Source organism: Rhinatrema bivittatum, chromosome 8, assembly GCF_901001135.1.
Source record: "Rhinatrema bivittatum chromosome 8, aRhiBiv1.1, whole genome shotgun sequence".
NCBI lineage: Eukaryota > Metazoa > Chordata > Amphibia > Gymnophiona > Rhinatrematidae > Rhinatrema > Rhinatrema bivittatum.
In genome coordinates this window covers 75,065,694-75,092,847 of record NC_042622.1, presented here as the reverse complement: position 1 = coordinate 75,092,847, position 27,154 = coordinate 75,065,694, and the positions used below count along the sequence as shown (strand labels likewise).

Below are 27,154 nucleotides of genomic sequence, written 5' to 3'. Positions count from 1 at the left end.
ATTTGTGTGTGCTATTTGTAGTTATGTATGTGTTCTAGCATGCTTGGAGTGATATATTAAAGCGTGTAAGAAAATTAAAGTAGTATTATAACTTAACTCCGTCATATTGAGGTTTGGGTTAAGAGCCATCTGTCCAACACACTACAGAGGGATACGGGCTAAAAACTGGTGGCTCTCTCTCCTCTTCCCAACACCAGCAAACACTTTAAAGTGCCAAAATACTTGGACTATCCTTACAAAGACCTTCTCCATATTATACTAAAAACAGGTGGTCAAAGGCAAGACCTGACTTACCACATAAAGCAACTGGTAAATTTAATAAATCCATTAATGATTTAATGAGACTAGCTATATATGACCACCTTAAACATTCAAGAAAAACCCAGATTACATATAAACTTATTTTAACAAAAATATATATTTATATTCAGCTTTATTTAGATTACAAAAAAATCTATTTAGATTTTTGGACCAGAAGTGCCAGAAAAACAGCTCCAGGAAAACAACCATAACTTTGTGTGAAATGATGGCCTATTAGAGCCTGTAAAGTATACAAAATAATTTCTAGGAATCTGCAGCTGGCAACAGACTAGCCCATTATATCAGCCAGGAACAACGTTCTCCAGTCAAGTGTAAAGCCAGCTAAGAAAAGACGACGAAAGGGACTATATAAATTAAAAATTAATAATGATCTAATGGTTTAAAAAAAGAGCTTGCTCACCTGCATGCCACTGACTTCAGAATTCTTTAATCTTGACATCTGCTTTCCTTGCATCCCAGGGTGCAGCAATACTGGCAGAGATTTCACAAAGACATCATATGCACTAAATCTGACTGGTCCAGACTAGCAAAGATGTCACCAACATGTGCCAATATGGCTGATCCCAGGAAAACAGTTTAAAGAATTCCAAACAGAGTCACTCTGAAGCACAGCCACACTGCAGAGTATGAGGAGTTATAGTTTAATCACCAGATACAAAAAATTAATTCAACTGCATAACAGTTTGAGCCATTCCAGTTATTACAAGCAGCTTAAATAGCCTCATCTGAATAGGTAACAAACCCCTTGCTGTTCCTTTGTACATAAACCCAAGAATACTAAAATGAAGCGTATCGTAAACACTGGAATGGGTCAAAATATTATAAATGATTCCTTGCCCAGATAATTGTAGGCACAAAATAATTCTGCTAAAATGGCTAGTCTTCCAGCAACATAAGGGAACCTCAAAAAAAATGAGGCACAGGAAAGACAGCAGAGTCTGCTCCTTGTAACATAAAATAAAATCAGTTCTAAACAAATCAAAAATCTAAAGGATTAAAACTTCAAAAAGCTACTCAGAGGCTGGTGGCACCCGATAGACTAACTGGTCCACATTCAAAGGGGTTTGTCCAGATAACTTGAATTAGGTGGACAAACCCCAAGATTTAAACATCTGGCCTCTTTAACCAGATACATTTTATCTGGCTAAATCATTAACCAGATAACATTTATCCTGATAAATTGGAGGCATTCTAGGGTGGAATTAGCTTAGCTGGATAACTTACCTGGCTAACTCCAAAAGTCAGAGTTTACCAAATAAGTTATTCGGCTAAGTCGAGATGTGCCTCAGAACAGGATTAAAGTTACGTCAGTATATGTATCCAGATAATTTAACAGGCTATATTCAAAATATACCTAATTAAGTGGCAGAAAAATAAATCCTAATGGGTGATCCTCAATCCTCAAACAAAACTCAAGCGCTCAACTCTTCTCCCCCTCAAGTCCCCACAAAATATTTTCAAAGCATCATGGGTCATTCTTAGAAAGGATCAACTACAAACAGAGGTATTTTTTATGGCTTTTGATTCAAGAGCTGTGACCTTATTTGAAAAAAGGTTTTTTTTTCTCTTTGCTTTTCAGTTTTTATTTTTGAAAACGGGAAACTTTTTTACATTGCTTTTGTTTGCTGGTTTACTGTTACTGTTTAATTTATAAAAATGATACAGAGGGCCAACTGTTTAAAGATAACTCCCTATTAATCACTTACTGCATCCACAACAACTGTTTAATTTATAGACAGGAATTTTAGAAGGGAAAGAGCTGCTTTGAGGTTTGATTTTTTTCCTATCCTTTAGTACTCTCTCTCTCAATCTTATTACAGATTAATTCACTAATTAGGGGGTTGGATTAACCAGAATAAATTTGACATTGATTCGCAGAAAAATATAAGGAAGTAACTTAGAGTAACTGTTAGTCATTTGCCAAAGCAGAACATTTAAATAAAGTTTGTGGGTGGGGGGAGGGCTTAATTAGCAATCTCTTAGTAGTTCCTTCAGGTAATTACCTTTAGTTGGTCTGATCTTTTGTAGCAAGGAAATAGGATTCTTTATAGACCAGTGGTTCCCAAACCTGTCCTGGATGACCCCCAGCCCGTAGGGCTTTCAGAATATCCGCAATGAATATGCATGCAATGCCTCCACAGTATGCAAATTTATATCATGCATATTCATTGTGGATATCCTGAAAGCCTGACTGGCTAGGAGCCTCCCAGGACAGGTCTGGGAACGTCTGTTATAGACTTTAGACTAGATGGATACAAAAAAACATTTTATAAACTAAAAGACAGGATACACTGCAATTACACAGAGCAAACAAACAGGACTACATAAAGAGAATCAGTGTGTAGGTGCTAGATTTCACAGAAAGGAAGCCAGCTAATTATACTTGCTGGTCAGCTGAAGAAAAGGTAGGGGACTTTGGTAAGATTCATTCTCTCTCTCTCTTTTTTTTTTTTTTTTTTAATATATATCAAGGTGCTAAGAGCTCGATGAAATGCTTCTTGAGACATCTAAAGTGAAAACTTCAGTGGAGGGGGAAGGAGAAACTGGAGTGCAAAATGTCAGTTGGACATATATTACTAAAGCCAGTAGAGCCTTCACCCCAATTCAGTTTCACTTGAGCTAAAGAACCAGTCTGCAGCCCTGGAAATGGAGAAGCCATCCCAGGATATGAAGGAAAACTAAGCTCATGTGCCCTGAAACTGAGGAAGCTATGTCTTGAAGCAAAAGATAGTGGTGGTGGGTCACAGAAGCATCCATCTGCTGACCACACATATTATCCTAGTGACTTTATGGCTCTGGGAGAGAGAGTAAAACAGACAGGTGCACAGGTGGTTTTCACCTACATTTTCCCAGTTCAGGATCAAGGCTGAACAGAACGAATGGTTGCATAGATGGTGCTGACAAGAGAGTGTTTCAGTTTCTTGAACCATGAGATGGCACTCTGAGGACTGCTGAGCAGTGACATGCACCTAGTGAAGAAGAGTGGAAGTGTCTGGCAAACCTACTGAGGGAAGTTTTAAACTAGGATCATCTGAGATGGGTAAAAGAGTGGCTCAGTTAAATAAAACCCTTGTAAAGAAATGGGAAAAAAAGAGCAAAATCGCGAAAGCTATATATACTAATGTTCATAGCATGGGAAGAAAGTCCTACATCTAGAAGTAGTAATGGAAGAGGCTGACTCACATGTACTGGCACTCACGGAAAACCATGTCTGGAATATAGTCATTCTGGGTTACAACTTATTCAGGAAGAAAGGGAGGGGGAATGGTATTATATATAAAAAATAGAGCAACAGAAGGGGGCTTACAAAGTAAGGTGGTTAATCTGGAAAGAAAAAATGGAACAACCATCTATACTGATATGAAAGACAGATCAACTTTTTAGGAAGAAGAAATAGATTTAATGGAAGATATTCACAAAATTGCTATTTAAGGGGAAGTGCAATTGCTAAGTAATTTCAATCTGCTGGATATTTATTGGGACATCCTGACTATAAGTAGGTAGAACAGTCCTGCCAACTGGTAACAGAGCAACACTGGACTGGTGCTTAGCAATGGGGGCAGTGTTTCTGATGTCATGATGTTTAATTACTTGGGATCCAATGTTTACTGGATGGTGTGGTTTATTATTAGAGCACAGGTGGTGATTATTCATTCTTGGGCGAAGATCCTAGACTTCAGGAAAACTAAATTCATTAAAATGAGGGGGTACTTCAATGAGTCATTAGATAGATGGGAAAATCTCAGGGAAGTTAAGAGAGCAGCGGGCAAAACTGAAAGGAGATTTTAAGGGGGTTGCAGGTGGGAGGGAGGGCTTGAGGAAGGACTCTGGGGGGGACGGACACCATTTGCTGAATTTGGGGATGGGAGAGGAGAGCAGGAAGACGCCTCTGGCCAATAGGCCTGCAATATTTAAACAATTATTTTTGATGGGTGTGTGTGTGTGGGGGGGGGGGGGGGCAGATGTTTGGATACTTTGACCAACATTAGTTTCAATTTGTTACTTTGTGGGGGATCGTGCCAGCACGTCTGCAAGGGATTTTATTTCCCTTTTCTCTTCCACTTAACCAGATATGTTCTAATATATCCCTTTACAAATATTCAAATAACTTTAAAACTACGTATATTCAGATATAGCTGGTTAGATTTGAAAATTATCTGGGTAACATTACTCCGATAACTTTAGGTGAGTATATTCAGGGGACATTTATCCTGCTGAATATTCCTGACAACTTATCTGGCTAATTTTAGCCTCATAAGTTGTTTCCGATAACCACTTTTCTGACTATTGCCCTCTAGCAGATTAAGGCATAACTTTCGAGGGCAAAAATCCACTTTGTCAGATGTGTCCTTGAAAAGTTTATTCTTCAATAAATCTGTCTATAAGGTGCTACCACCAGCCCATGCCATTTTGGGTACTCAGACTAACATGGCTACACCTCTGGAGCTTCAAAAAGCTGCAATTCTTGAGAATCAAAAACAGATATATAATCTCAACCCAATTCTAAATCCTCCAAACTGCAACTCAGTAAAGCAATACTCAACATTGCTTGTCCAGCTGTGATTAGATAGGTAGCCTGCATCCTGGCTGTGGGGACACGTTTCAACATCTGGTCCCAGGGTTTGGGGCCTCTCTTGTGCTTTTAGAAATGTCCATTGGAGGCATCCAGGAAAAAAAGTCACAGACGACAAGGGCAATATCAGATCCTTGCCATTACTGGGTCTTGTAGATCATCCGAATGATTAACCACCAAGAGGGGGGGCAGGACCAAAATGAAAATTGGAAATGCAATCAACTATTTCTGCAAGTAAATCTGTAACCAAAACAAAACACAATATCTATGTCACTGAATCTGTTAGCCAGGGAGATCACCGTTTGCAAAATCTCACCTGGTGAACAATGTCACAGGAGGAGACAAAGTCCGCAAATGATGCAGGTAAACTTCATGGTTCCGAGTCCAAATACACATATGCTAAACAGTATATTCCCTGAATATCCATTACTCTTGAGACAATCTTCATAGCAGAGATTCAGTCCTCAGAAAACTCTTTCCCAATGTCCACATAGGCCTCGTCGATGTAGCTAACTATGGCACAAGGTGATGTTCGGTCCGAGCTCAGCAGTATACAAACAGTCTCTTTCCAGTAACTGAAACGAATACAGGAACTCTGAGAAAAAGGAAAAGATAGAAACACTCATTACAGGACTCAGGACAGTTGGGGAGGGCCACATGCTTTCCAGCACAACTCTCAACATTTCTTCCCAGTGAAGTGAGTAAAAATAATACAAGATTAAATTAAGATTCTCTTTGCTAACATCTTTAAGCAGCACTTTTGTACATATTCCTGCAGCTGCAAGATGTTATACCACCAGCCGTTCCCTGGATAGTCAGGGCTGTAATGGAAATACCCTCCTGTTAAAAGTCCCAGTAGCTCCATCCTACAATAACTATTTCCTCACATTAGGAGGCAGAATCTAAGGCATTTGATGACAAACTATTGCATGATATAAGCTGTGTCTTATCCCCTGCAATGCTAAGCATGCATTCAAATCTGTGCAGCTCTTTTTAGCATATAACCTATGTAAGCTTCCTGATATATGTACAAACTGAAAAGTCTTCAATTAAGAATAAGAGGAGGGATGCTTAAGATCATGTAAAGGAAAGGCCAACAGGCCTCGAGGGCCGAACTCGACGGTAGCCGACCAAAACGATGGCAAAAACTTACCGAAGTCCCGCGGAGGAAAATTTGAAGAAGGGAGACCCCTGAGGGGCAAATTTTTCTTCAAGAAATTAGTTAAAGAATTCCTGTCAGGAATGTGGTAAGAGCTCCTTAACCGCGTGGCAACTGCTACGCGGAAAAAAGAAGACTGAAGGGAGACCCCTGCAGGCTGCAGGGTTAGTGCCATGCTGGGCATGCCCAGTAGGGGCCAGTCAAAGTTCCTGAAACTTTGACAGAAGTTTTCCGTGGTTGGGCTCCATCCTCGATGTCACCCATTTGTGAGGACAACCATCCTGCTTGTCCTGTAAGAACCAGAGTTCTTTTGACTTTCAGATCAATGAGAATCCTCAGGAGTCAGAGGTGAGATGTCTGATAGTAGATCAAGAGACTATTCTACTTAGAAACCAAGCTCCACAGGGGATGCCCATAATTGCTCAGACTCTCTAGATAAACACATGACCATCTTCAGGATTTCTCAAGGAGTACTGAAAGCCTGAAGATGGACCTCCAAAATTATCATAGAAAGAATTCTGTTTGGAAGGTGCGGTTTCTCTTCAGGCACGGTCACTTTGGGGTCTGAAAGCCTCCATAATGTCCTTGCTCTTGCAGCTATGTGTGTGTGTGTGTGGGGGGGAAGAATCAGAACTGGTATTTCAGCATAGTTTCCCCTTGACACTGTGCTGAAAACACAATACTCAGTGCAAGATCTGTCTTGTTCTTTAGGCCAATGTTTAGGTGCTGAAGGAGAAGATGATACTTCTGGCACTTCTGTGTCTCCAGCATTCAGTGTGGCTCATGGTGCTTACTGTTCGATGCCTTTTACGCTGGTTTGGTGGATCCAGACATTTTCTTCATGTCTTCAGAATAAGAGTAATCTCAATTTGGGGATATTGACAGCCCTTGATGATCTATTTGTGCAGATGTTACAGTGGGACATGTGATCCTCTCCCAGATACTTATAGCAGGTCTCACGATTATCAACGAAGGACATTTTCTGCCTGCAGTTCTGGTAAAACTTGAAGCTTTGGGCCTTTTTGGACATTGTGATAAAAATTTTGTACTAGGTTGAACCCTGACTTGGTTTTGTGTTCAAATATATGAAGAAAGTATTCAAGTGGTTTTTATATGGGCCATGATCTCAAACCAATTTGTAAAAAGTCTCCATTTGTAACCATGAAGTTATTAGTGAAGTCCTTTCTAAAAAGCCAGAATAATTTGAGACACTGAATCAGAAAGACAGTAGGCTTGAACTATTTTACTCAACAACCAAACTGGAAAGTGAGAGAATGAAGGTTGGAATGAAGAAACTATTAATGCTGGCAAAATATCTAACTTCATTTTTTTTCTGACAGATAAGTCCTATAAAAAACCCCAAAAAAACAAAAAACTGAAACCAAATCTCTTGGCTAAGAGGAAACCATGAGAATCAGAGTACCTTGGGTCACTTCTGAATTTATTTTTTTTTGCTTTTATAAGTAGAGGTATGGTGGAGACATGTATAAGAAATCTCTTTGATTAATGATCCAATGCCAGACTACTTTCTGTTCTATTTTTGGAGCAAAAAGTTGGTACTGTTCTGTTCTGGGCTGTTGCAAACAGAACCATCTTGGGAGTTCCCCACTGAAAGAAAAGGATGTTCATGACACACACTATCCCAGAGACCACTTGTGGGGGGATTTATTGGCAACTCAGCTTCTCTGCCAGAACATTCTACTTTCCTGCCAACTATGTGGCTTTTAGGAAAGTCCCTACTGAGATGGCCAAGAACCATAAACTTGGCAAATTCCCGACATAGGAGAAAACCTGTTTCTCTCTGATTGTTTAGGTACAATATTGGCACCTGGTTGTCTGTCTGAACTAGGAAACAGATTGGACACCTGGTTACCAAAAACATTTAGAACATAATGCATTGCACTTTGTTGATGTGTAGTTCTTTTTCCTGAAGGGACCACAGGCCTTGAATGTGAAACCCATCCAAACACATTCCCAGCCCAGCATCTGTGGTTAAAACAACTGGAGGATACATTTAGAAAGGCATGTGTCTGGTCAGTTTTGAATGGGAAAGCCACAAGGACAAGGAGACCCTGAGCTTTTCTGATACACTCTTACATTCTTGAAGCCCTTCAATGGACTGATTAAGGTCTACTAGGCATGTCTAACATGAAAACATCAACAAAAAAAGGGGGGCTATATTAATCTATAGATATTTCACTCGCTATTTTTAATTTATAATTTTTTGTTTTTTTAATTTTTAATTTTTAGTGTTTATAGTATTTTGTGTATAATTATTTGAATGTATTTATTAATTCTTGGTTGAAGACGACTTACAACAAATATCCATTGCTGAGCGGGACACAACTCAGGTGGAAGTAAAACTGCATCAGCAAGCCTGACGGCGTCTCTCTGAAATGTGAAAAGAGCGCCCGGTCTTCTCAATCATTTGCAGTTTCACTCAATAGTTACACAGCTTTGACAGCTTTCTATTAACTTTGACAGCTTTTTATTAGGGAGCAATGCTCTATGAGGCGGGTTTTTAAAGAACGTTTCGTTTTGCCCACATATATTTTCAAATACGGACATTGTATCATGTAGATTACGCCCACAGACAAACAAGTGGTTATTGATATTTTCTGTGGGCGTAATCTACATGATACAGTGTCCCTATTTGAAAATATATGTGGGCAAAACAAAACGTTCTTTAAAAACCCGCCTCATAGAGCATCGCTCTTGTTTAACACATGGTCGAGTCACTGCCCCCTTGGTGCCTCATTGTCAGGATTTGTCGCATACATTTGATGAGGTACGGGTTTGTGTTTTGGAACAAATTACTCCATCATGGAGAGGAGGAGATTTTGATCGCCTACTTCTTCAATCAGAGCAGCGGTGGATACACCGCCTACAGACTCTTCAGCCGCAAGGACTGAATGCAGATTTAGATCTACAGGTGTTCCTCTGACTGATTTTTAAATCAAACACGTCATCACGTTACCTAATCCCCAATGGATGCGCCAGCATCTGTTTGGTCTGTTAAAACCTAGTGCTGAATTTATTGAGTGCTGTCTGTCTTTGTGTATCTACGTGAGAGACCAAGAGGTCCCAAAGTAAGGATAATTCTCTTTTGCTCCGCTGAAAGATAAGCACATGAAACTTTTTTTAAAAATTGTTTATTGATCTCTTTGTTTAAATAGTGATACAAAATGACTAAAGACGCGATATAGAAGATTTTAACAGCAAATAGAAAAGTTTAATTGTATTTGCATTGCACTGAGACGACGGACTTGTGAGAAGTTCTTCATACAAACTTTGTGATATTTTAGGCTCCTGATGAAGCTATTTTCAGCGAAACTTCGGCCGCAGTAGAGCCGTGCTTTAAGTTTGTCACTCCGTCTCCGTCTGTAATGAAGTTACTGCATCTTTAGGATTACAGCAAGCCGGTTCAAAAGACACTTACTCATAAGAGTTTTTTGCTCCCTAATAAAAAGCTGTCAAAGCTAATAGAAAGCTGTCAAAGCTGTGTAACTATTGAGTGAAACTGCAAATGATTGAGAAGACCGGGCGCTCTTTTCACATTTCAGAGAGACGCCGTCAGGCTTGCTGATGCAGTTTTACTTCCACCTGAGTTGTGTCCCGCTCAGCAATGGATATTTGTTGTAAGTCGTCTTCAACCAAGAATTAATAAATACATTCAAATAATTATACACAAAATACTATAAACACTAAAAATTAAACAAAAAATAAAAAATTATAAATTAAAAATAGCGAGTGAAATATCTATAGATTAATCTAGCCCCCCTTTTTTTGTTGCTGATTGCCCTTTTGGGTTTACTTAGCTCTTTTTGTTTAATCTTTAACATGAAAACATGCCATGGGCAGTACATGAACTGTTGAGGCAATAAGGCCAAACACTGCTAACATATTCCATGTTGTCCAACTATCTTACTTCCCCCACTGCAGAGACAGTCTGAGATGTCTGCTGGCAGGGAGGAATGCTTTGGACTATGTATAGCCTATGAATTCCAGTTGGGATGTCAAACTCAATTTAATTTTGGGTTAATTTATGCTGACCCCCTAGTCATGTTCTGCACTCTGTGCTTAGAATGGATCTTTCTGCCTCTGCTTTAGAGATGCCTTGTATCACCCAATCGTTCAAAACACATGAACCCCCAAAGTCTATATAAAAATGCCAAGAAATTTTGTGAACAGTAACAGGGCTGATCCCCAGCTAAAAGGCAGGACGTGATATTATAAGTGGTGTTCCCAACTACAAATCTGAAATACTTCCTGTAAATGGGTTGCATCTTTATGTGTATACAGGCTCTCTTTAAATCCAGAGAACATAGCTAGTCTCCTTTGTTTAGAAGGGGTATTAAAGCTCCCAGTGAAAGAATCTTGAACATCTCTATCATGAGGTTCACAGCCTTTAGGTCTAGGATGAGGTGGAATTCTCCTGTGTTTTTGGGAACCACCCTCTCTCCTGTGGTGGAACAAGTTTGATGCTCTGGCCTCCAAGAGGATGAACATCTCTAACCTCAGCAGTTCCTGAAGATTGCCTGGAATTAAACCTCTCATTGATGACCAATTTGGAGGTAAAGTCAATTGATGTAATCTACATCCCTGAAGGACCCAAGTATCGGTTACAATATGTTAAAGGTTCACATAGAACCTAAGCCTCCCTCCTACTGCAAGTCTCTACAGAACAGGAATATTGGCCATAGTCTCTGGATTTGGTCAAAAACTTATCCCTAGATCTGACTAGGTAGCAAAGTGGTGTTTAGAGTTTCCAACATGGCAAGCGAGACCTGAGAGACTAGACGTAAAGTGGTGTATTAAGGAAACTTAAGATGTGATTGTGTGCTTGAAAGTTAAGATTCAAAGCAAAAAAAATAAGCATTTGGGGCACAAATGGGAGGGAGCAGTATATGATGGAGATGGCATACTGAAAAGCATTAACCAGGAGAGAGAACGTGGAGTGACCATGTCTAATAACCTCAAGGCTGATAAGGGGGTGGCCATGGACAGTGGGATGCTGGGCTGCATAGAGATATAATGCCTCTATACAAGTTCATTGGAGAAATTACACCTAGAGGAACTAAACCCCACTATTTTCTGCCTCACTGAAACATGGCTGAAAGACTGTGATAATGTCCTCTTAAACCAAACTGATCACCCTAACTATGGTATCTTTCACTTCACCAGACCCAAACGAAAAGGTGGAGGCCTCTTAATAATCTGCAAAAAAAAAAAAAAATCTTAAACATAAATCATACAAAGTGAAGATAAACCCACCCAATGAAGTTGCAATACTTAAATCTCCAATACTAAATATTGGGGTGATCTATAGCCCACCCGAACACTCCAAAAAGCCTGTTTCACCTTTAATTCAAACCTTCACTACAGTGTTCTCAGCACTTGAACCAACCCTAATAGTAGATGACTTTAACCTCCATGTAGACAGCTTGCCAAAATCTACTTCGCATGAAACCTTCCTAGATACTATGGAAGCCATGGAGTGGACACAATTTGTGACCAACCCCACCCACAAAGCAGGATGCACGCATCCTTGACCTAATACTCGCCAATCAATAACTGCAAAATCAATCTTTCCCAAAAAATATTACCATGGTCTGATCACCAGCTAATACAGGCAAAAGTATCTCTTCTCACCACAAAACAAACAAATACAGAAAAAAATCAATCTTTTAAGTATCGAAAACACATAGAACCTGAAACACTTGAAGAAACCATTAAAAGTAAAATCTGAGTTCAATCATAACGCTTCCTTATCTTTTGACTCCTGGGACAAAATCATCAATGACATAGCTGATACTCTATGCCCAATCCAGGAAAAAATGTTCCAAAATGGTAGCTACACAACTAAAAAAAAGAAACCTTGGTATAGCAAAGAGCTAAGACATGCTAAACAAACCTTGAAAAGCAATGGAGAAAAAAAAACAACCACTTGAGGGAAGATCTAGAAAAATACAAATTGCTTAACTAAATACCTTGAACAAATCAATAAAACTAAAAAGCTATACTATGCAAAACAAATTCATGATGTAATATTTAATTCAAAATTTCTATTTGAAACCAGAAAAATCTAATCAAGGAGGAGAAGTCCATTACCTGCTGTTAAGTTGACTTAGAAAATAGCCACTGCTATTACTAGCAACGGTAACATGAAAGACTTAGTTTTTGGGTGGATTGGATTGGATTTCCAACAGTGGATTGGCCACTGTTGGAAAAAGGATGCTGGGCTTGATGGACCCTTGGTCTAACCCAGTATGGCATGTTCTTATCCTTCCTCTTCCATCTCAAACTACTACGACTTCACAAAGGCATCATGCAATGAATATGCTAATTCACTGGTAAACAAAATCAATACACTAAAATCACAATTCTCCCCTGACTGACCATCAAAAGAACCAGAAAAACAACCTACCCAAGCGAAATGGAACTCATTTGATACAGTATCGAAACGAAGTAAATTAAATATCTCCAATATGAAACCCGTGACCCACCCACTGGACGCTATCCCAGCAAGTACCCTGAAAAACATAAACAGTGTAATAACCACAATAGTCACAACCATGACTAACCATTCATTAGCAGAAGGACTGGTCCCTAACAAGGCAAAACAAGCTGTGATTAACCAATTGTAAAACATAAAACATGGCAGAATTGATGACTGGGACCATCACCGACTAATATCAAATCTGCCTTTCATTGCGAAAGTCTTAGAAAAAGCAGCTTTATCATAATTAGAAAACCACCTTTAAGACAACAAGATACTATAGTGAAACCAGTTTGGATTCCGAAAAAAATCACTCAACAGAAACTCTACTCATCTCTAACTGATCCTGTTCTACAAGGCTTTAAACAACAATAAATCATATATTCTGGTACTAATAGCCTTAAAAGCAGCATTCGACACAGTTGACCACACCCTGCTATGCAACCAGCTGAATGAAACTGGAATAGGTGGAATGTCATCAAATGGTTCTCTTCCTTCTTAAAAAATAGGACATTCCAAGTCAAACTAGGTAATCAAATCTCAGACACCTTTCCGATCGATACTGGCATCCCCCAAGGTTCAGTACTCTCAGCCACTCAGTTCAACATCTATCTCCTGTCTATATGCACTCCACTAGCAAATCTGGGAATTTAACTTCTTCCTATATGCAGATGACATACAATTCTATATCCCTTTCGACAAAACAATCACTAAAACTGCAGCAACCCTTTCAACATACATGAAGGCCATACAACAAAAACTCTCCCAACTGAAACTAACTCTTAACACAAAAAAAAGGGAAATTATATGGTTAAGGAGAGACAACTCTAAACTCGACCGTAAATCTAGAAATGAGGTTGGAGACCTTGGAATTCAAATAGACGAGAACTTCACTATGAAAAAGCATATAAGCAGATTAATCAAATCAGGATACTTCAAAAGCTAAGAATTCTACATAGACTAACCCTCTGTTAACAACACAAGACTTCTGCACTGTCTTACAAACACTTACATTTTCAAACTTAGACTACTGCAACTCCCTTTTACCAGGCCTCCCCCTCAAGTCTACTAAAACCACTACAGTTACATCAAAACGCATCAACAAGACTCCTTTTAGGGACAAGGAAATTCAAACACATCACCCACTCCCTGATAGCCCTGCACTGGCTTTCTGTACAATCTAGAATTCATCATAAAGTGTTATTAATATTCAGCATCATCAACAATATCGATCCATGTCTATTAGGAGTGACACTACAACTCTATACACCACAGAGAGACCTAAGATTACAAAACAAAGGTCTCCTAATGGTACCCTCCACTCGGAACACACACTTAATGCACATAAGAGACCGAATGTTTTCCATAGCAGGCCCCAAACTGTGGAACTCACTTCCTGAGCCATTATATCAGATAACAGAAAAAAAAAAAAGAACGTCAAGAATGAACTGAAAACATGGCTCTTTAGAAAGAATTACCATTTAACGTAAACAACTATAATGCTGATAACTGCATTAACACTACGAGAGATAATGCTAGTCAAACAATCAATATATAATGAATGATATAAAGTTATTACTAGTGTGATTACAATCTATTTCCACTATTATGTAAACCTAGAATGAATTAATATGAACTAAATTAGATAGGAACTACTATGATATCTTTGAAGATGTATAATGAACTAGAATATGTATTCTCTATGGTGTTGTAAGCCTGATACTTCACTTTCAATGCATATCCAGCATAGCTCTCTGCTTCAACGGCAGGGAGAATGAAGAAAAGATGATTTATATTCAGACAACAACCAACAAGGAATGAATTACATAGTCTGTGTAAACAAATAAGCTTGGGTGTAGCTTGCTTATTACGGCTGTTACTACCCTGAATCAATTAAGCCTGATACTTCACTTGGAATACATATCCAGCGCAGCTCACTGCTTCAACGACAGGGGGGAATGAAGTAAAGAGGATTTATATTCAGACAACCAACAAGGACTGAATTGCACAGGCAGGGTAAACAAGCGTGGGAGTAGCTTGCTTATTACGGCGGTTACTACCCCAAACCAATTAGCTAGATACTTCACTTAGATGCAGCTTCAGCACTGCTGTCTGCATTGATGGTGGGGGTGGAAGGGAACTGGAACCAAAAAGTTACCAATAAGGGCCCTGACCTCAGCGGTCAGAGTAACAGATAAGTATGAAAACAAATAGGTGTGAAAGCTTGCTGGGCAGACTGGATGGGCTGTTTGGTCTTCTTCTGCCGTCACTTCTATGTTTTTATGTAAGAGTGAACATTAACACAAAGCACATGCCTGTTGATCATGATTATGAATGCTAATACTGTAAACTGTTATGATCTTCTTTTGGAACAATGGTATATAAAACTCCTAAATAAATAGAATACTGTGTCTAATTCTAGAGCCTATACATCTGAATGGGTCCAGAAAGGGTAAAGGTGGTCCAGAAAAAGGATACCATAATGGTGTAAGGTTTACACACAAAGCCCTGTGAGATGAGACTTAAGGATCTATATGCATATACCTAAGAGAAGAGGAGAAATACGGGGATATAACAACTATGATTTACCGTATTTTTCGCTCCATAAGACGCACCTGACCATAAGACGCACCTAGGCTTCAGAGGGGGAAAAAAAAAAAAAATTGTGCTAAACCGGCTCTGCGTCTGGGCGTCTTATGGAGCAAATTAGGGGAGTGCATAGCTTTTTTTTTTCTCCCCATTTTGTTTTCGGGTCTGGGGAGGGCCATTTCGGTCCACTCCCCAGATCAGAAAACGTTTCTTTCTCTGGGAACCCCTCCCCCCCCAAACCCCCCCCCCCATCCCAACCCTTTAAATTAACAACCCCCCCCCCCCCCTGACCCCCCCCCCCAAGACCTGCCGACTTAATTTACTACAACCCCCCACCCTCCTGACTCCCCCAAGACCTGCCGACTTAATTTACTGCAACCCCCCACCCTCCTGACCCCCCCCCCCCCCAAGACCTGCCAAACGTCCCTGGTGGTCCAGGGACGTTTGGCAGGTGGTCCAGCGGGGGTCCAGGAGCGGTCCGGGAATGATCTCCTGGGCGTGGGCCGTTGGCTTGCCAGTAATCAAAATGGCGCCGACGGCCCTTTGCCCTCACTATGTCACTGGGACCGACCGCTGCTATTGGTCGGTCTCAGTGACATAGTGAGGGCAAAGGGCCCTCACTATGTCACTGAGTAATACTGACGGACTGTAGGTGGCATCCTGGTATTTATGGCAGAGTCCATCAAAATTTCTCTGTCTCCATCTGCTGGAGGGGAGGCAAAACCCAGGAGTCTGGACTGATCCAGGTACATACAGGGGATGTGCTTTTTCACTATCTCTGAGAAACTCCAACCCCTGAAGCAGGGCCATTGTACAGTGTTTCTTTAAATATCCATGACCTGGAAGACACCCCTAAAGCAGAAACAGCTAATAAGATTCTCTGGAAGCAGGGAAAGCTATATAGTTTACCTCTACATTTTCTGACAGTGAGAGATCCCATGTAGCAATTTACCTCTCTTTGCTTGGCCTATAAGCTAACTCCCAGTGCTTTGCTTTGACCAGTCCCTGAGCACTGCTGTAATGGTTCAACTTTCCTAAACAGCTGAGTGCATCAATCGCAGCATGAAAGAAAGCATGAACAGGGAATGGATCCTCAGAACCCGCTTAGCTAAACCATCGAGTCCAAAGACTGACTGGCTGAACCAATGTTAGGAGATGCCTGCTCTGACTCTGCATCCTTCCTCATCTCTTCACTGTAAGAGAAGGCAGGACAAAGGCACGTACATTTTCTAAGCAGGTGCTGTCCTTGTCCTTGTTGAGATAGTGCAGTTGCCAGAAGCGCAGCAGGCTGTGGAAGTTGTTGAGAATAAAGCCAGGGTATTTCTCAGTATATTCCATCTTTCGCAGCGTGTGTAAGTAGAATGGTAACTTGCCTTTTCTTCGGGCCAGCATCAAGAGCACTAAACTCGTATTTAGGCAGCTGACATTTTCCTGCAATAAAAATAGATTAAGATATAAGTAATAAAATTGGTAAGGTTATAGATCTTTATTCTTCAGGTAAAAGGAGTGCGATTTTCTGGGACAACATCAATTCCACAGCACTATGGATCCACAACACTGCATTTGCTTTAAGAGCTGCAATGAATGAGCAGCACTAATAAAAAGCAACTGTACAGTACTATAAACATTGGCTAGTACAGAGAGCTGTGCAAGATAAATCTCACACTGCATCTGTAAACAGCTGCAAACTGTACAGCACTATATAAATATCATCATAGTAGGAGAGCTGACAAACTGGAATTAAAGATCGAAGATATCTAGCATATGCCCTGTTTGCAGTACTACTCTTAAGACTTATGTTGCAGTGGTCTAATACTAAGGGGAGAGGGAGCTCCCTTAGCTGAAAGGAACTATAATCAAACCAATAATTAAGAAAAAGAACCTCGACCCCCTAAATCTCAATAACTATAGACCAGTCTCAAACTTACCCCTATTAGCCAAGCTAATTGAAAAAACAGTACAAAAACAATTATCAAACCACACTGAAAGTAACATAATTATACCCCACACAACATGGGTTTCGCAAACACTACAGTACCAAACCTCTGCTACTGGCCTTATCAGATAATATATTAAGAGGGTTTGATACAGGAACACACTACATTCTGGTTCTATTAGATCTCTCTGCAGCATTTGACACAGTAAACCATAAAATACTACTCAGACTTAAAAAAATAGGGCTCACTAATAAAACATTAAAATGGTTTGAGGATTACTTAAACAATAGATGTTTTCAAGTTCAAATCAAAAATACACTCTCAGACAAAGTCACACTGCTAACCGGTGTACCACAGGGATCAGCACCATCGGCAACACTTTTTAACATTTATCTCCTCCCGATGTGTCACCTACTAGTGGGACTTGGAATAATACATTACATATACGCAGATGATATACAGTTACTGCTACCCATTGTAAATACCATTGAAGAAACAATGAAACTTGCCAATATGTATCTTGAAATAATCAAACAGCTCCTAAATCAGATGGAACTAGTAATAAACAAACATAGACAAAACAGAATTCCTACACCTAGAACGTAAAAACATACATCACATACATCCAACACCCACACTCAAAAATACTCAAGCTACCGGGCTAGCAACAAAAGTATGGAATCTAGGAGTAATAATTGACCCTGAGCTAAACATGAAACAACACATATCATTGAAAATAAAAGAAGGATATGCAAAACTAATGATCCTGAGGAGACTAAAACCTCTACTAACACTAAACAATTTTCGCACAGTCCTGCAAGCATTGATATTCACTAGCACAGATTACTGTAACTCCCTACTATTAGGACTACCACAATCTACAATGTGGCCACTGCAAATTTTACAAAACTCAGCTGCTAGAATTTTGACTGGCAAAAAAAAGAATGACCATATTACAGGAACACTCGCTGAATTACACTGGCTTCCAATCAAACAAAGAATACAATACAAGGCTTTATGTATTATTCATAAACTAATCCACGAGGAAAAAGCTGACTGGCTTAACACTGCACTACACGTACATGTCCCGCAAAGAAACCTGAGATCGGCTAATAAGGCTCTAACAACTGTTCCCTCGGTTAAAACAGCACGCCTCACGCAATTAAGGGAAAGAGCACTGTCACTGGCTGGCCCCGTGCTGTGGAACACCATGCCACTCGAAATTAGGCTGCAGAGAAATTTAAAAATATTCAAAACAAATCTGAAAACCTGGCTCTTTAAACAAGTTTTTTTTATAAAAAAAAGATAAAGAGAAGGAGAAAACCAGTTGATTAACAAGGACGCACCAATATTGAAGTTGTTACTTGTAACATACAAATGCATATTAAGGTTAAATATAAACTGCCAAATTTGGTCCCAATATACAAGCTTAACTTACACACATAGTTTATTGTATTAAAATGTTAGCGTACTAAGATGGCACATGATTAAGTTGTAATCTATACCATTCCTTTTATTATCGTGCCTTACTGTAAACCGTTGTGATGGTTACCTAACTTAACGACGGTATAGAAGAATTTTTAAATAAATAAATAAAAGAGTTTACTTTAACTTTCAATGATCAGTACATTCAGAGCCACTAACAAATATACATATACAAATGGAGAGGCAAACAAAGTTAGAAGTAGCCTTCTTCCTGTTTCCTATTTTAACTCATGCACAGAACAGCACTCAGGCAAAATACTTTGCATAATAAAAACTCTCTTACCTGTGTTAGTGTTTGTACGTGAATAATGTTAATGAGCCGGAACAGGAAGGACATTCGTATGGACTCATGTGTCATGTAGGATAAGAGGCGGCACTCTGACATTACTTCTGCAACTATAGAAAAAAGAGCAACTGCTTATACACTTCAAATAGTCAAAAAAAACGTTACTCCCTTGCGAGTGTCAGTAAGGTAAATTTAGGGATCTGTTTCTATGATCAAAAGTGTACATGGGGAAAAGCAATGGGGGTGGCGTGGTACTAGCTCAGACAAGAAGCAGGAAAAGGATGGTGGGCTGCCAACACATGGAAATAGGGGTGGAGATGGTAGCACCAACAGGAAACAAGGATAGGACATGACAGCCCACATGCACAAGGCAGGAAGAGGGAGCAGGGGCAGCAGGCCATGAACATATGACAGGGAGCGTTCTGTGGATCACAGCACTAGCAAGAGAACTGCAATAGCTCATGGGCAAACCCCTGGAGACACGGGATATGTTAATATATTCAATGTACTCTGCTGCAAAAGCTTTCCTTAATATCACTCTACAGCCATGATCTATCTGTGCAATGCTAATCACACGAACATTCACGGAGTTTCCTTCTCACCTTTAATATCATCAGATTGGTTCTCAAATCTGTCTAGTGACAGCGCGATGCAGCGCACCAGCATGTTTGAGTCAACCAGGGAACTATTGATCTGATTCAAAAAAATCTGAAACTAAAGAAAAAGCAGCAGGGTTAATAAAAGGTTATGGTAAAAAAAAAAATCTGCAGAAATATTTATGAAATTGGTTAAATGGTTTAGTAGCAGCTCAGCTCAGGCTGCTTACAGTCCCCACCTCTGCCAAGAAGGAAAAGCAGAAAAGCAACATTCCTTCAAAAGATTTATTGGAAGGAGTAAAAGCTTTATATATTTCATGCATATTGTATTGTTTTATCAATTATGAATGTAAATTTTGTGATCTGCTTTGAACAATTTGTATTGGAGATTATTTATACAGTCTTTTATTCCACTAAAGTACATAAGATTTTACACAGCAAGCCTGTCAAAGAAAGCTATTAATTTCCAAGTGTTTCTATGTTCACATTCTTTCAATAGCTATGCATTATGTTTGAACTTCTTGGGGGTTGAGGAACAGCCACAGCTTCTATATTACACTAAGTAACCTGGCATTGTGGGGGTTTTCTGAAAGAAATACCAACATGCCCTTTTTTGCTTGCATTGGTGCCTGGTTGGTGACTGGGTAGTATGCAAGGCTCCTTGTTTCTGGGGTCAGAGATTGACAGGATTTCAGTGCTGTATAGCACAGATGTATGTTCAGGCTTGAAAAGCTCAGCATCATGCCAGCCAATTTTACCAACACGTATATAAATTCTTAGCTAAATCAGATGATCAAGCTGTGCATAACTAAGAGACTGTAGAAACAGTAGCCAAGAAGGGATGGAAGGAGAATGTATATATGAGATAGGGTGGTGTGGGGAAGAAAAGTTCAAGCCAGACAGTCACAAGACCCGCTGGTGCTTTCAGCAATCCAACAACAGTGGAAGGGAGGAAAGAGTACATAGATGGTTTCTGCTGATCACCTCAGCTGTTTGTATGCTGGCTAAAAGTATAGGATGGTTAGTTGTTACATTTATAAGTAAGCATTTATAGTATGATGATTGATAATCAAAGACATTAGGTAATCTGGCGTGTTTACCAGTATTTATGGATATAGTAATGCAGTAGTAGGCAATTGTGTGTATTTTGCAGTATGTACCTTTAAAAAATAAGAGCCTCCATGCTATTGGCATTGCCTTAACCCATCTCTATTATTCTTCTCTTCAGTCTGCTTCCTGCTTTCCTATTGCTAATGAATAAGCTCTAATAAATTCAATTACCTGGAAGAAACTCTCCCCCAGTGGGCCCTTTGTGGAAGACTAAGGTCACTTAATATCTGCATTATGCACTTAACCACTATAATAGTAAAGAACTGTTCTAACAAGGGGACACAAACATAAATAGTAGAATGTTGATGGAATAGTAAATTGCATCATTCATATTATACAGAATTTGGAAAAATATTACTATCCACTATGCACCAAGGAACAGCATGCCCTGCAGACTCCAGGCACTACTTCCAGAATCCATAAGTCACAGAACCATGCTCATAGGTCTTATATTTCAGGGAACATATGAATCTTTTCCGTTTATAAATCAGTCAAAAGCACAAGTCTCTTACCTTGTCCTCAGAGTTGACATACTTGTTGAATTTCTTGAAAGCATCAATATTGAATTTCATCAGCTCTCCAAGGAGGTCAAAATAACTCTGAAGCACGTCTCGGGATTTGCACTCACTGTCTATGATGCAGTACAGGATGTGCTGTCACCAGAAGAGTAAAGCAGACACTTCTTAAGAGACAGCAGTTCTGTGTACAGAGGGACAGAGGGAGCACTTACCCTCCAAGCCTCCAGAAACTCAACCTTGTGAAAATCTAATATATCTAAGGCATCAACAACAGCAAATTTCCTGAAAGACCTACAGGTGCTCCCAGCTGTACCCTCTAAATTCCTAATAATAATTTTAAGCACAACTAAGTTCTGGTTAAAGAACTTGCAGTTCAATTCGAACTTCTCACCCAATCATACTGATGTACACTTGTATCTTAAAACAGTGTGGCTAGCCCACTTGGATATGTAGAAATAAATCAACATTTGTATATGATAGCTCTCAAAAGTTAGTTCCCTTATAACTTTTTACAGCTTTGAAATCCATTAATACCACACCATCTCTGTAAGGCCACCTGTAATTTGCTTGCATGTTTGAGCAATTTCATGCTTAACTCATTTTTGTATTGACCCAAAGGGAGCACAGCCCTTGAAAACTAGAGACAAATATATTATGAAAGTCCAATAAAATATATCATCTATATCTTATTTGTTGATGATTTCTATATGTCTTAAAATAAAAAACTAATAGAAGTACATCATAAAAAGGTTCAAAAGGGGATACTGGGTTTACTTGCTTCTTTTCAAAACCAAGCAAATACAACAGCTAAACCATCTATACCACCTTTAAAGTGTGTACAATTAAATAAACTTCCCTCATCTTAGCAGACTGGAAAAAGAAGACGTCCTATTTGTTTCTTTAAGATCAAATCATTAAAACATTGAGAAATACAAGTAGTACATCAGGGATCATATCTATTGCTTAGCATTTCAAAACAGAAAACTTCTATCACAAGCAGCTATGCCTGTTACAGAGGAGACTGTAGGGTATATGGGGTTTTTAAATAAACGAGTTTCCCATCTCGTTCCTTTGAGTCTGGGCAACTTCTGCTTTCTTTTGCACTTTACTATGATGATATTTCATGATTTATGGTATATTTCTTTTTCTTTTAAACAGTCCCAGCAAGGCTGCAGACTTCTCCAGAGAGATACTGGCAAGTTATGCAGAAACATTAGAGGACAAGCTTCATAATCACCGCAGAATTGTAGCTGCAATTCTGTGACTGTCATATACTTTCAGAATTGTACAGAATGTTTTTTCATTTTTATACTGACAATTTTTCCTATTTAGCAGAGTTGAAATATATTGGAGAAATTACTTACCTGATAATTTCGTTTTCCTTAGTGTAGACAGATGGACTCAGGATCAGTGGGTTTAAGCTCCCCTGCCAGCAGATGGAGACAGAGAAAGCTGACCTCACAGTATATACAGCCCTGCAGTGACCCCAGCCTGCCAGTATTCTCTTCAAAAGCAACCGTGGACAGACTAGCAAAAACCTTGATTAAAAACAGGTAACCTCTGAAACAGGCAAGAGCCAAAACCTGCACCTTCAAGGGCCAATCCTTTATTCAACCCATCCTGCAAAAAAAAAAAAAAAATCCAGAATGAGTGGGATCTTAATTGAAAAAGAACACCCAACTCCTCACACCAGGCCTCAAAAACTATCCAAACCTGCATATAAACCAAGGAAATGGAGAACTTGTGAGCATGGAGTAAGGTGGCAATCACAGCAGAGGAATAATCATGCTTAAACAGTCGAGCCCTCTCAAAGGCCAAACTGTAAGACAGAACAGAGTTGGATCCTCATGAAGAACTGGTCCCTGCTGTAACAGATCCATGTGCGGCAGGAAGAGGAATCTTTGCAAATCTGCATACCATGGACGCCTGGGTCAGTTTGGTGCCACCAGATGTACTGGCCCCCTCTGGTCTTCTATCTTGTGAATTATCCTTCCCAAGGGCCACAGAGAAAAGGCATAAAACAATCTGTCTTCTGGCCAGACCTGTACGAGAGCATCTATTCCCAGAGACCACAGATCTCTCCTGCGACTGTAGAATTAAGGAACCTTCGCATTGCGAGAAGTCGCCAGCAGTTCTAGGAATGGAAGGTCCCAGCAATCCACAATCAGCTGAAACGCCTCAGCTGACAACACCCACTCTGTGTCCAGATTCTCCCTACTGAGAAAGTCCACTCTTACGCTGTCTTTTCCTATAATGTGAGAGGCCGAGATCATCTGCAGATGACCTTCCACCCATTCCATAAAGCTGGTCTATTTCTTATGACACTTGCTGGCTCTTGGTTCCTCCCTGGCGATTGATATAGACCACAGTCATTGCGTTAACCAACATCACACGAACCGCTTGATCCTGTAGCCTGTGGCTGAACTGCAAGCAACCCAGGCTTCCAGGCGATTGATGTTCCAAAAGGACTCTTCAGCATTACAATGCCCTTGGGTCATTAACTCCAAACAGTGACCCCTCCCCCCCCAACCATGGAGACTTGCATCTGTTGTGAGTACTAACCAGGTCGGAGAGGACAAGGGAACTCCCTTTCTCAGATGATCCTCCTGCAATCACCACTGGAGGCTGGAGCAGATTTTCATCGGCAAGTGGAACCAAAACCGCATAATCCTGAGACTGTGGGTTCCAACTGAAGAGGACACATATGTGTCCTTGCTCAAGGCACCATTTCCAGGGTAGTCGCCATCAAGCCGAGCACCTGTAGGTAGGACCACACCATCGGGTGTATGGTGTTCAGCAACTGATGCACTTGAGACATCAATTTCTGGATCTGAATTTCCGGTAGGAAAACTCTGTTCTGCCCCACGTCAAACCGGACCCCCAGATACTCAGACGACTGGGGTGGCTGAAGATTGCTCTTGGTCAGGTTCACCACACAATTGAGCTATTGCAATAAGATCACCTTGAGTGTCAGGCGGCTCTCTTCCTGAGACTTGCTCGAATCAGCCACTTGTTCAAATATGGAGGCACCAGGATCTCTTCTTTTTGCAAGGCTGCTGCTGCTACTACACCATAACCTTGGAAAATGTTCTGGGAGTGGTAGCTAGACCAAAGAGCAATGCCCGAAACTGATGATGGCGCCCCAACACCACAAAGCATAGAAAGCGTTGGTGTTCTAATCAGATGGGATTATGAAGGTAAGCCTCTGATTATCACAGAGCGTAAGGTTTTTGCATGTGAAAATGAGCCACTTTCAAATGAAAGTTAACCCTCTTGAGATCCAGGATGGGATGAAAAGAGCCCTCTTTCTTGGGCACAACAAAATAAATGGAATATCGCCCCATACTTTCTTGAGACTTGGGCACCGAAACCACAGCCCTCAGCCTAAGGAGCCTCTGAAGTGTGAACTTCACTGCCTGCTTCTTCTGTGGGGAGTGGCAAGGAGACACCATGAACACATCCAGAGAAATACTGTGAAATTCCAGTGCATCCCCCTTCTCATTTCACCTCCAGGACCCACTGGTCCGACGTAATCTCGACCCACCTCCGATAGAGGGAGGTCCCCCTATCTCTTGATCTGCAAGGTGGATTGGCAAACCTTCATTGGGGAGCTCGGGAAGGTCCACCACCCAAGCCTGCTCCTCTCTATCAGGAACGAAAGGACTGAGACCTACCGAAAGGCTGAATCCATTGAAAGGTAGACCCTCTGTAGCAACGAAACCGCCTGGAACCCCAGAGATAATCCCTCATACCAAACGAGCACTCTAACTGCTTCTTATCCTCCGGCAACTGTGGAACCGGAGACTCGCTTCACTTACCAGCCAGTGTCTCCAACTCGCTCCCAAACAAGAGCGAGCCTTTAAAGGGCATCTTGGTAAGATTAGCTTTGGAGGCTGTGTCAGCTGACCAATTTCGCAACCTGAGTTGACACCTGGCCGCTATCACTAAGCCACTCCTCTGGTTGAGGACCAGACCAAATTACAGCCTGCATCTGCTAAAAAGGTGACAGCAGGCTCCATAACCAATCTGGAATTCCCTCCAGACTCATCAATTTCCTGAGAGTGAAACAGAGAAGATCACGCCACTAGGGTGCAACAGAAAGCAATCTATAAAGTCATTGCCATCACCTCAAAGGCTTGCTTAATAGCCTCAATCCTCCTATCATGTACATTCCTCAAGGTCTCACCTCCCTCTATGGGGATAATCATCCACTTAGAGATGGCACATACCAGTACATCCACTTTGGGAAAATGCAAACAGTCTCTCACAGCCGGTTCCAGGGGATACAGGCCTTCCAATGTCCGACCCCCTTTAAAATTTGCCTCTGGGGTTCCCATTCCAGATCAATCAATTCCAGAATGGCATCCATCACAGGGAAAAAAATAACAAGAGGCTTTAATTAAGGAAACCAAAATGGAATGCTTCCTCTGCACCGATATGGCATCCAAACCAGGGACACCCAGCTGTTTCAAGGCATGGGAAATCAGGGCCGGCAGTTCATCTCTATGAAAGATCCACAACATGGTTCGATACGTTTATTTATTTTGCCATTTTATATACCTTCGTTCCAAATAAAAGTTCAGTTTACAACATGACGTACATATTATAGATTAACATGTACATTGACTGGAAAAGGTCAGAAACATTTTAAATGACTTTGTCTTTGAGGGTGCATGCTCTGAGTTCAGATGATTTTAAGTTAGGTTAAGGGCATTTTGAAATAACCATGTTTTTAGGTCATGTTTGAATTTCTGTGTGTCTGGAGTCAATCGCAGAGAGTCAGGCAGAGAGTTCCATAATTTTGGGCCTGCTATTGAGAAAAAACGGTCTCTTATTTTAGTTAGGTGAGTGTTCTATAATGTCACAGCTAGTAATCCTTTGTTTTGAGATCTTAATGATCTCTGCGGCTTGTATGATTGTATAGATACACCTACCAAGCCAGAGTTGTTAGAGTGGATGGTGGAGTGTATTAATGTTAGGACTTTGTAGTTGATACAGGATTGAGCAGGTAGCCAGTGAAGAGCTATCAGAGTGAGAAGTGATCAAATTTCCTCGATCCTGTTAGGAGTCTAGCAGTGGCATTTTGTAATAATTGTAGGGGTTTTTTTTTTTAGAAGATAATTGGGTACTCAGAGTAGCAGAGAGTTACAGTAGTCTAAGTTTGAGAAGATGAGAGTCTGCAGGTCCATGCGGAAGTCTGCATGAGTCAGTAAAGGTTTCAGGCTATGTAGTAAGCCCATTTGGCATAGCCAGATTTGATTAATTTATTTATGTGCTTATCCATTGTTAGGAACTCGTCAATCTGTATACCTAAATCTCGTACTTGGTCTGAGGGTATAATATCGAAGTTACCCAGATCAAGTGTTTGAGGACTCACTATAGGTAGATTTCTTCTTAACAGAATGACTTCAGTTTTTTTTAGTGTTTAGAGTTAGCTTGAGTTTAGACAGTTCATGTTGTATAGTCTTCATGCGCGACGCGAGAGTCAGCCTTGCATTATCAACAGATTTGTTGCCTGGGATATAAAAAACTGAATGCCATCGGCGTATAGGTAGAAGGCGATACCCAAGTCAGATAGTAATTTACACAGGGACACCTGAATCAATCGGGAGGGTGTCAGATGGTTGCCCAATTTGACTTGGAAAGTTCTTTTTGATAAGAAGGATTACATAGCCGTCAATTCCAATTTTTTTTCATCTGCTGGCATAGTTGGGCATGGTTAACAGTGTCAAAGGCTGCCATTAGAAGAACCAGAAAGTAGGATTTGTCGTAGTTAAATCCCCGTAGTATGGGGTTTATTAAGGATATGAGTAAAGTCTCAGTTGAGTGATTCTTCCTGAACCCGAATTGGTTTGAATGTAGGATGCAATGGTCATCTAGATACGTCTTCTAGTTGTGATAAAACTGCTTTTGAGAATTTTTGAGAGAAAGGGCAGGTTGGATATTGGTCTATAATTTTCCCAACTGTCAGAACTGCTGGTATTTTTTTTTTAGAATAGGTTTTTATCATCGTTTCCAGCCCTGGAGGAATTTTCCCATCTTCCAGGGAATCAGGATCAACCTCATCATCAGTGCTATCCG

The 27,154-nt window shown here is 40.4% G+C and overlaps 1 protein-coding gene across 3 annotated transcripts in view; it reads right to left on the bottom strand.

Moving 5' to 3' along the window:
- Window positions 1–399: 399 nt before the first annotated feature.
- TRPC4AP (transient receptor potential cation channel subfamily C member 4 associated protein) overlaps window positions 400–27,154 on the bottom strand; it is a 156,081-nt gene continuing 129,326 nt past the window's right edge. For 2 of the 3 annotated variants that reach the window (XM_029610932.1, XM_029610933.1), the window contains 5 exons: window positions 21,068–21,208; window positions 19,452–19,563; window positions 18,847–18,959; window positions 16,366–16,572; window positions 400–5,489 (listed from right to left, as the gene is read on the bottom strand). In XM_029610932.1, coding sequence (XP_029466792.1) covers window positions 5,352–5,489; window positions 16,366–16,572; window positions 18,847–18,959; window positions 19,452–19,563; window positions 21,068–21,208 — 711 coding nt within the window. In that variant the 3' untranslated portion in view covers window positions 400–5,351. The remainder of the gene's footprint in view (window positions 5,490–16,365; window positions 16,573–18,846; window positions 18,960–19,451; window positions 19,564–21,067; window positions 21,209–27,154) is intronic. The other variant, XM_029610934.1, reaches the window with a different exon arrangement.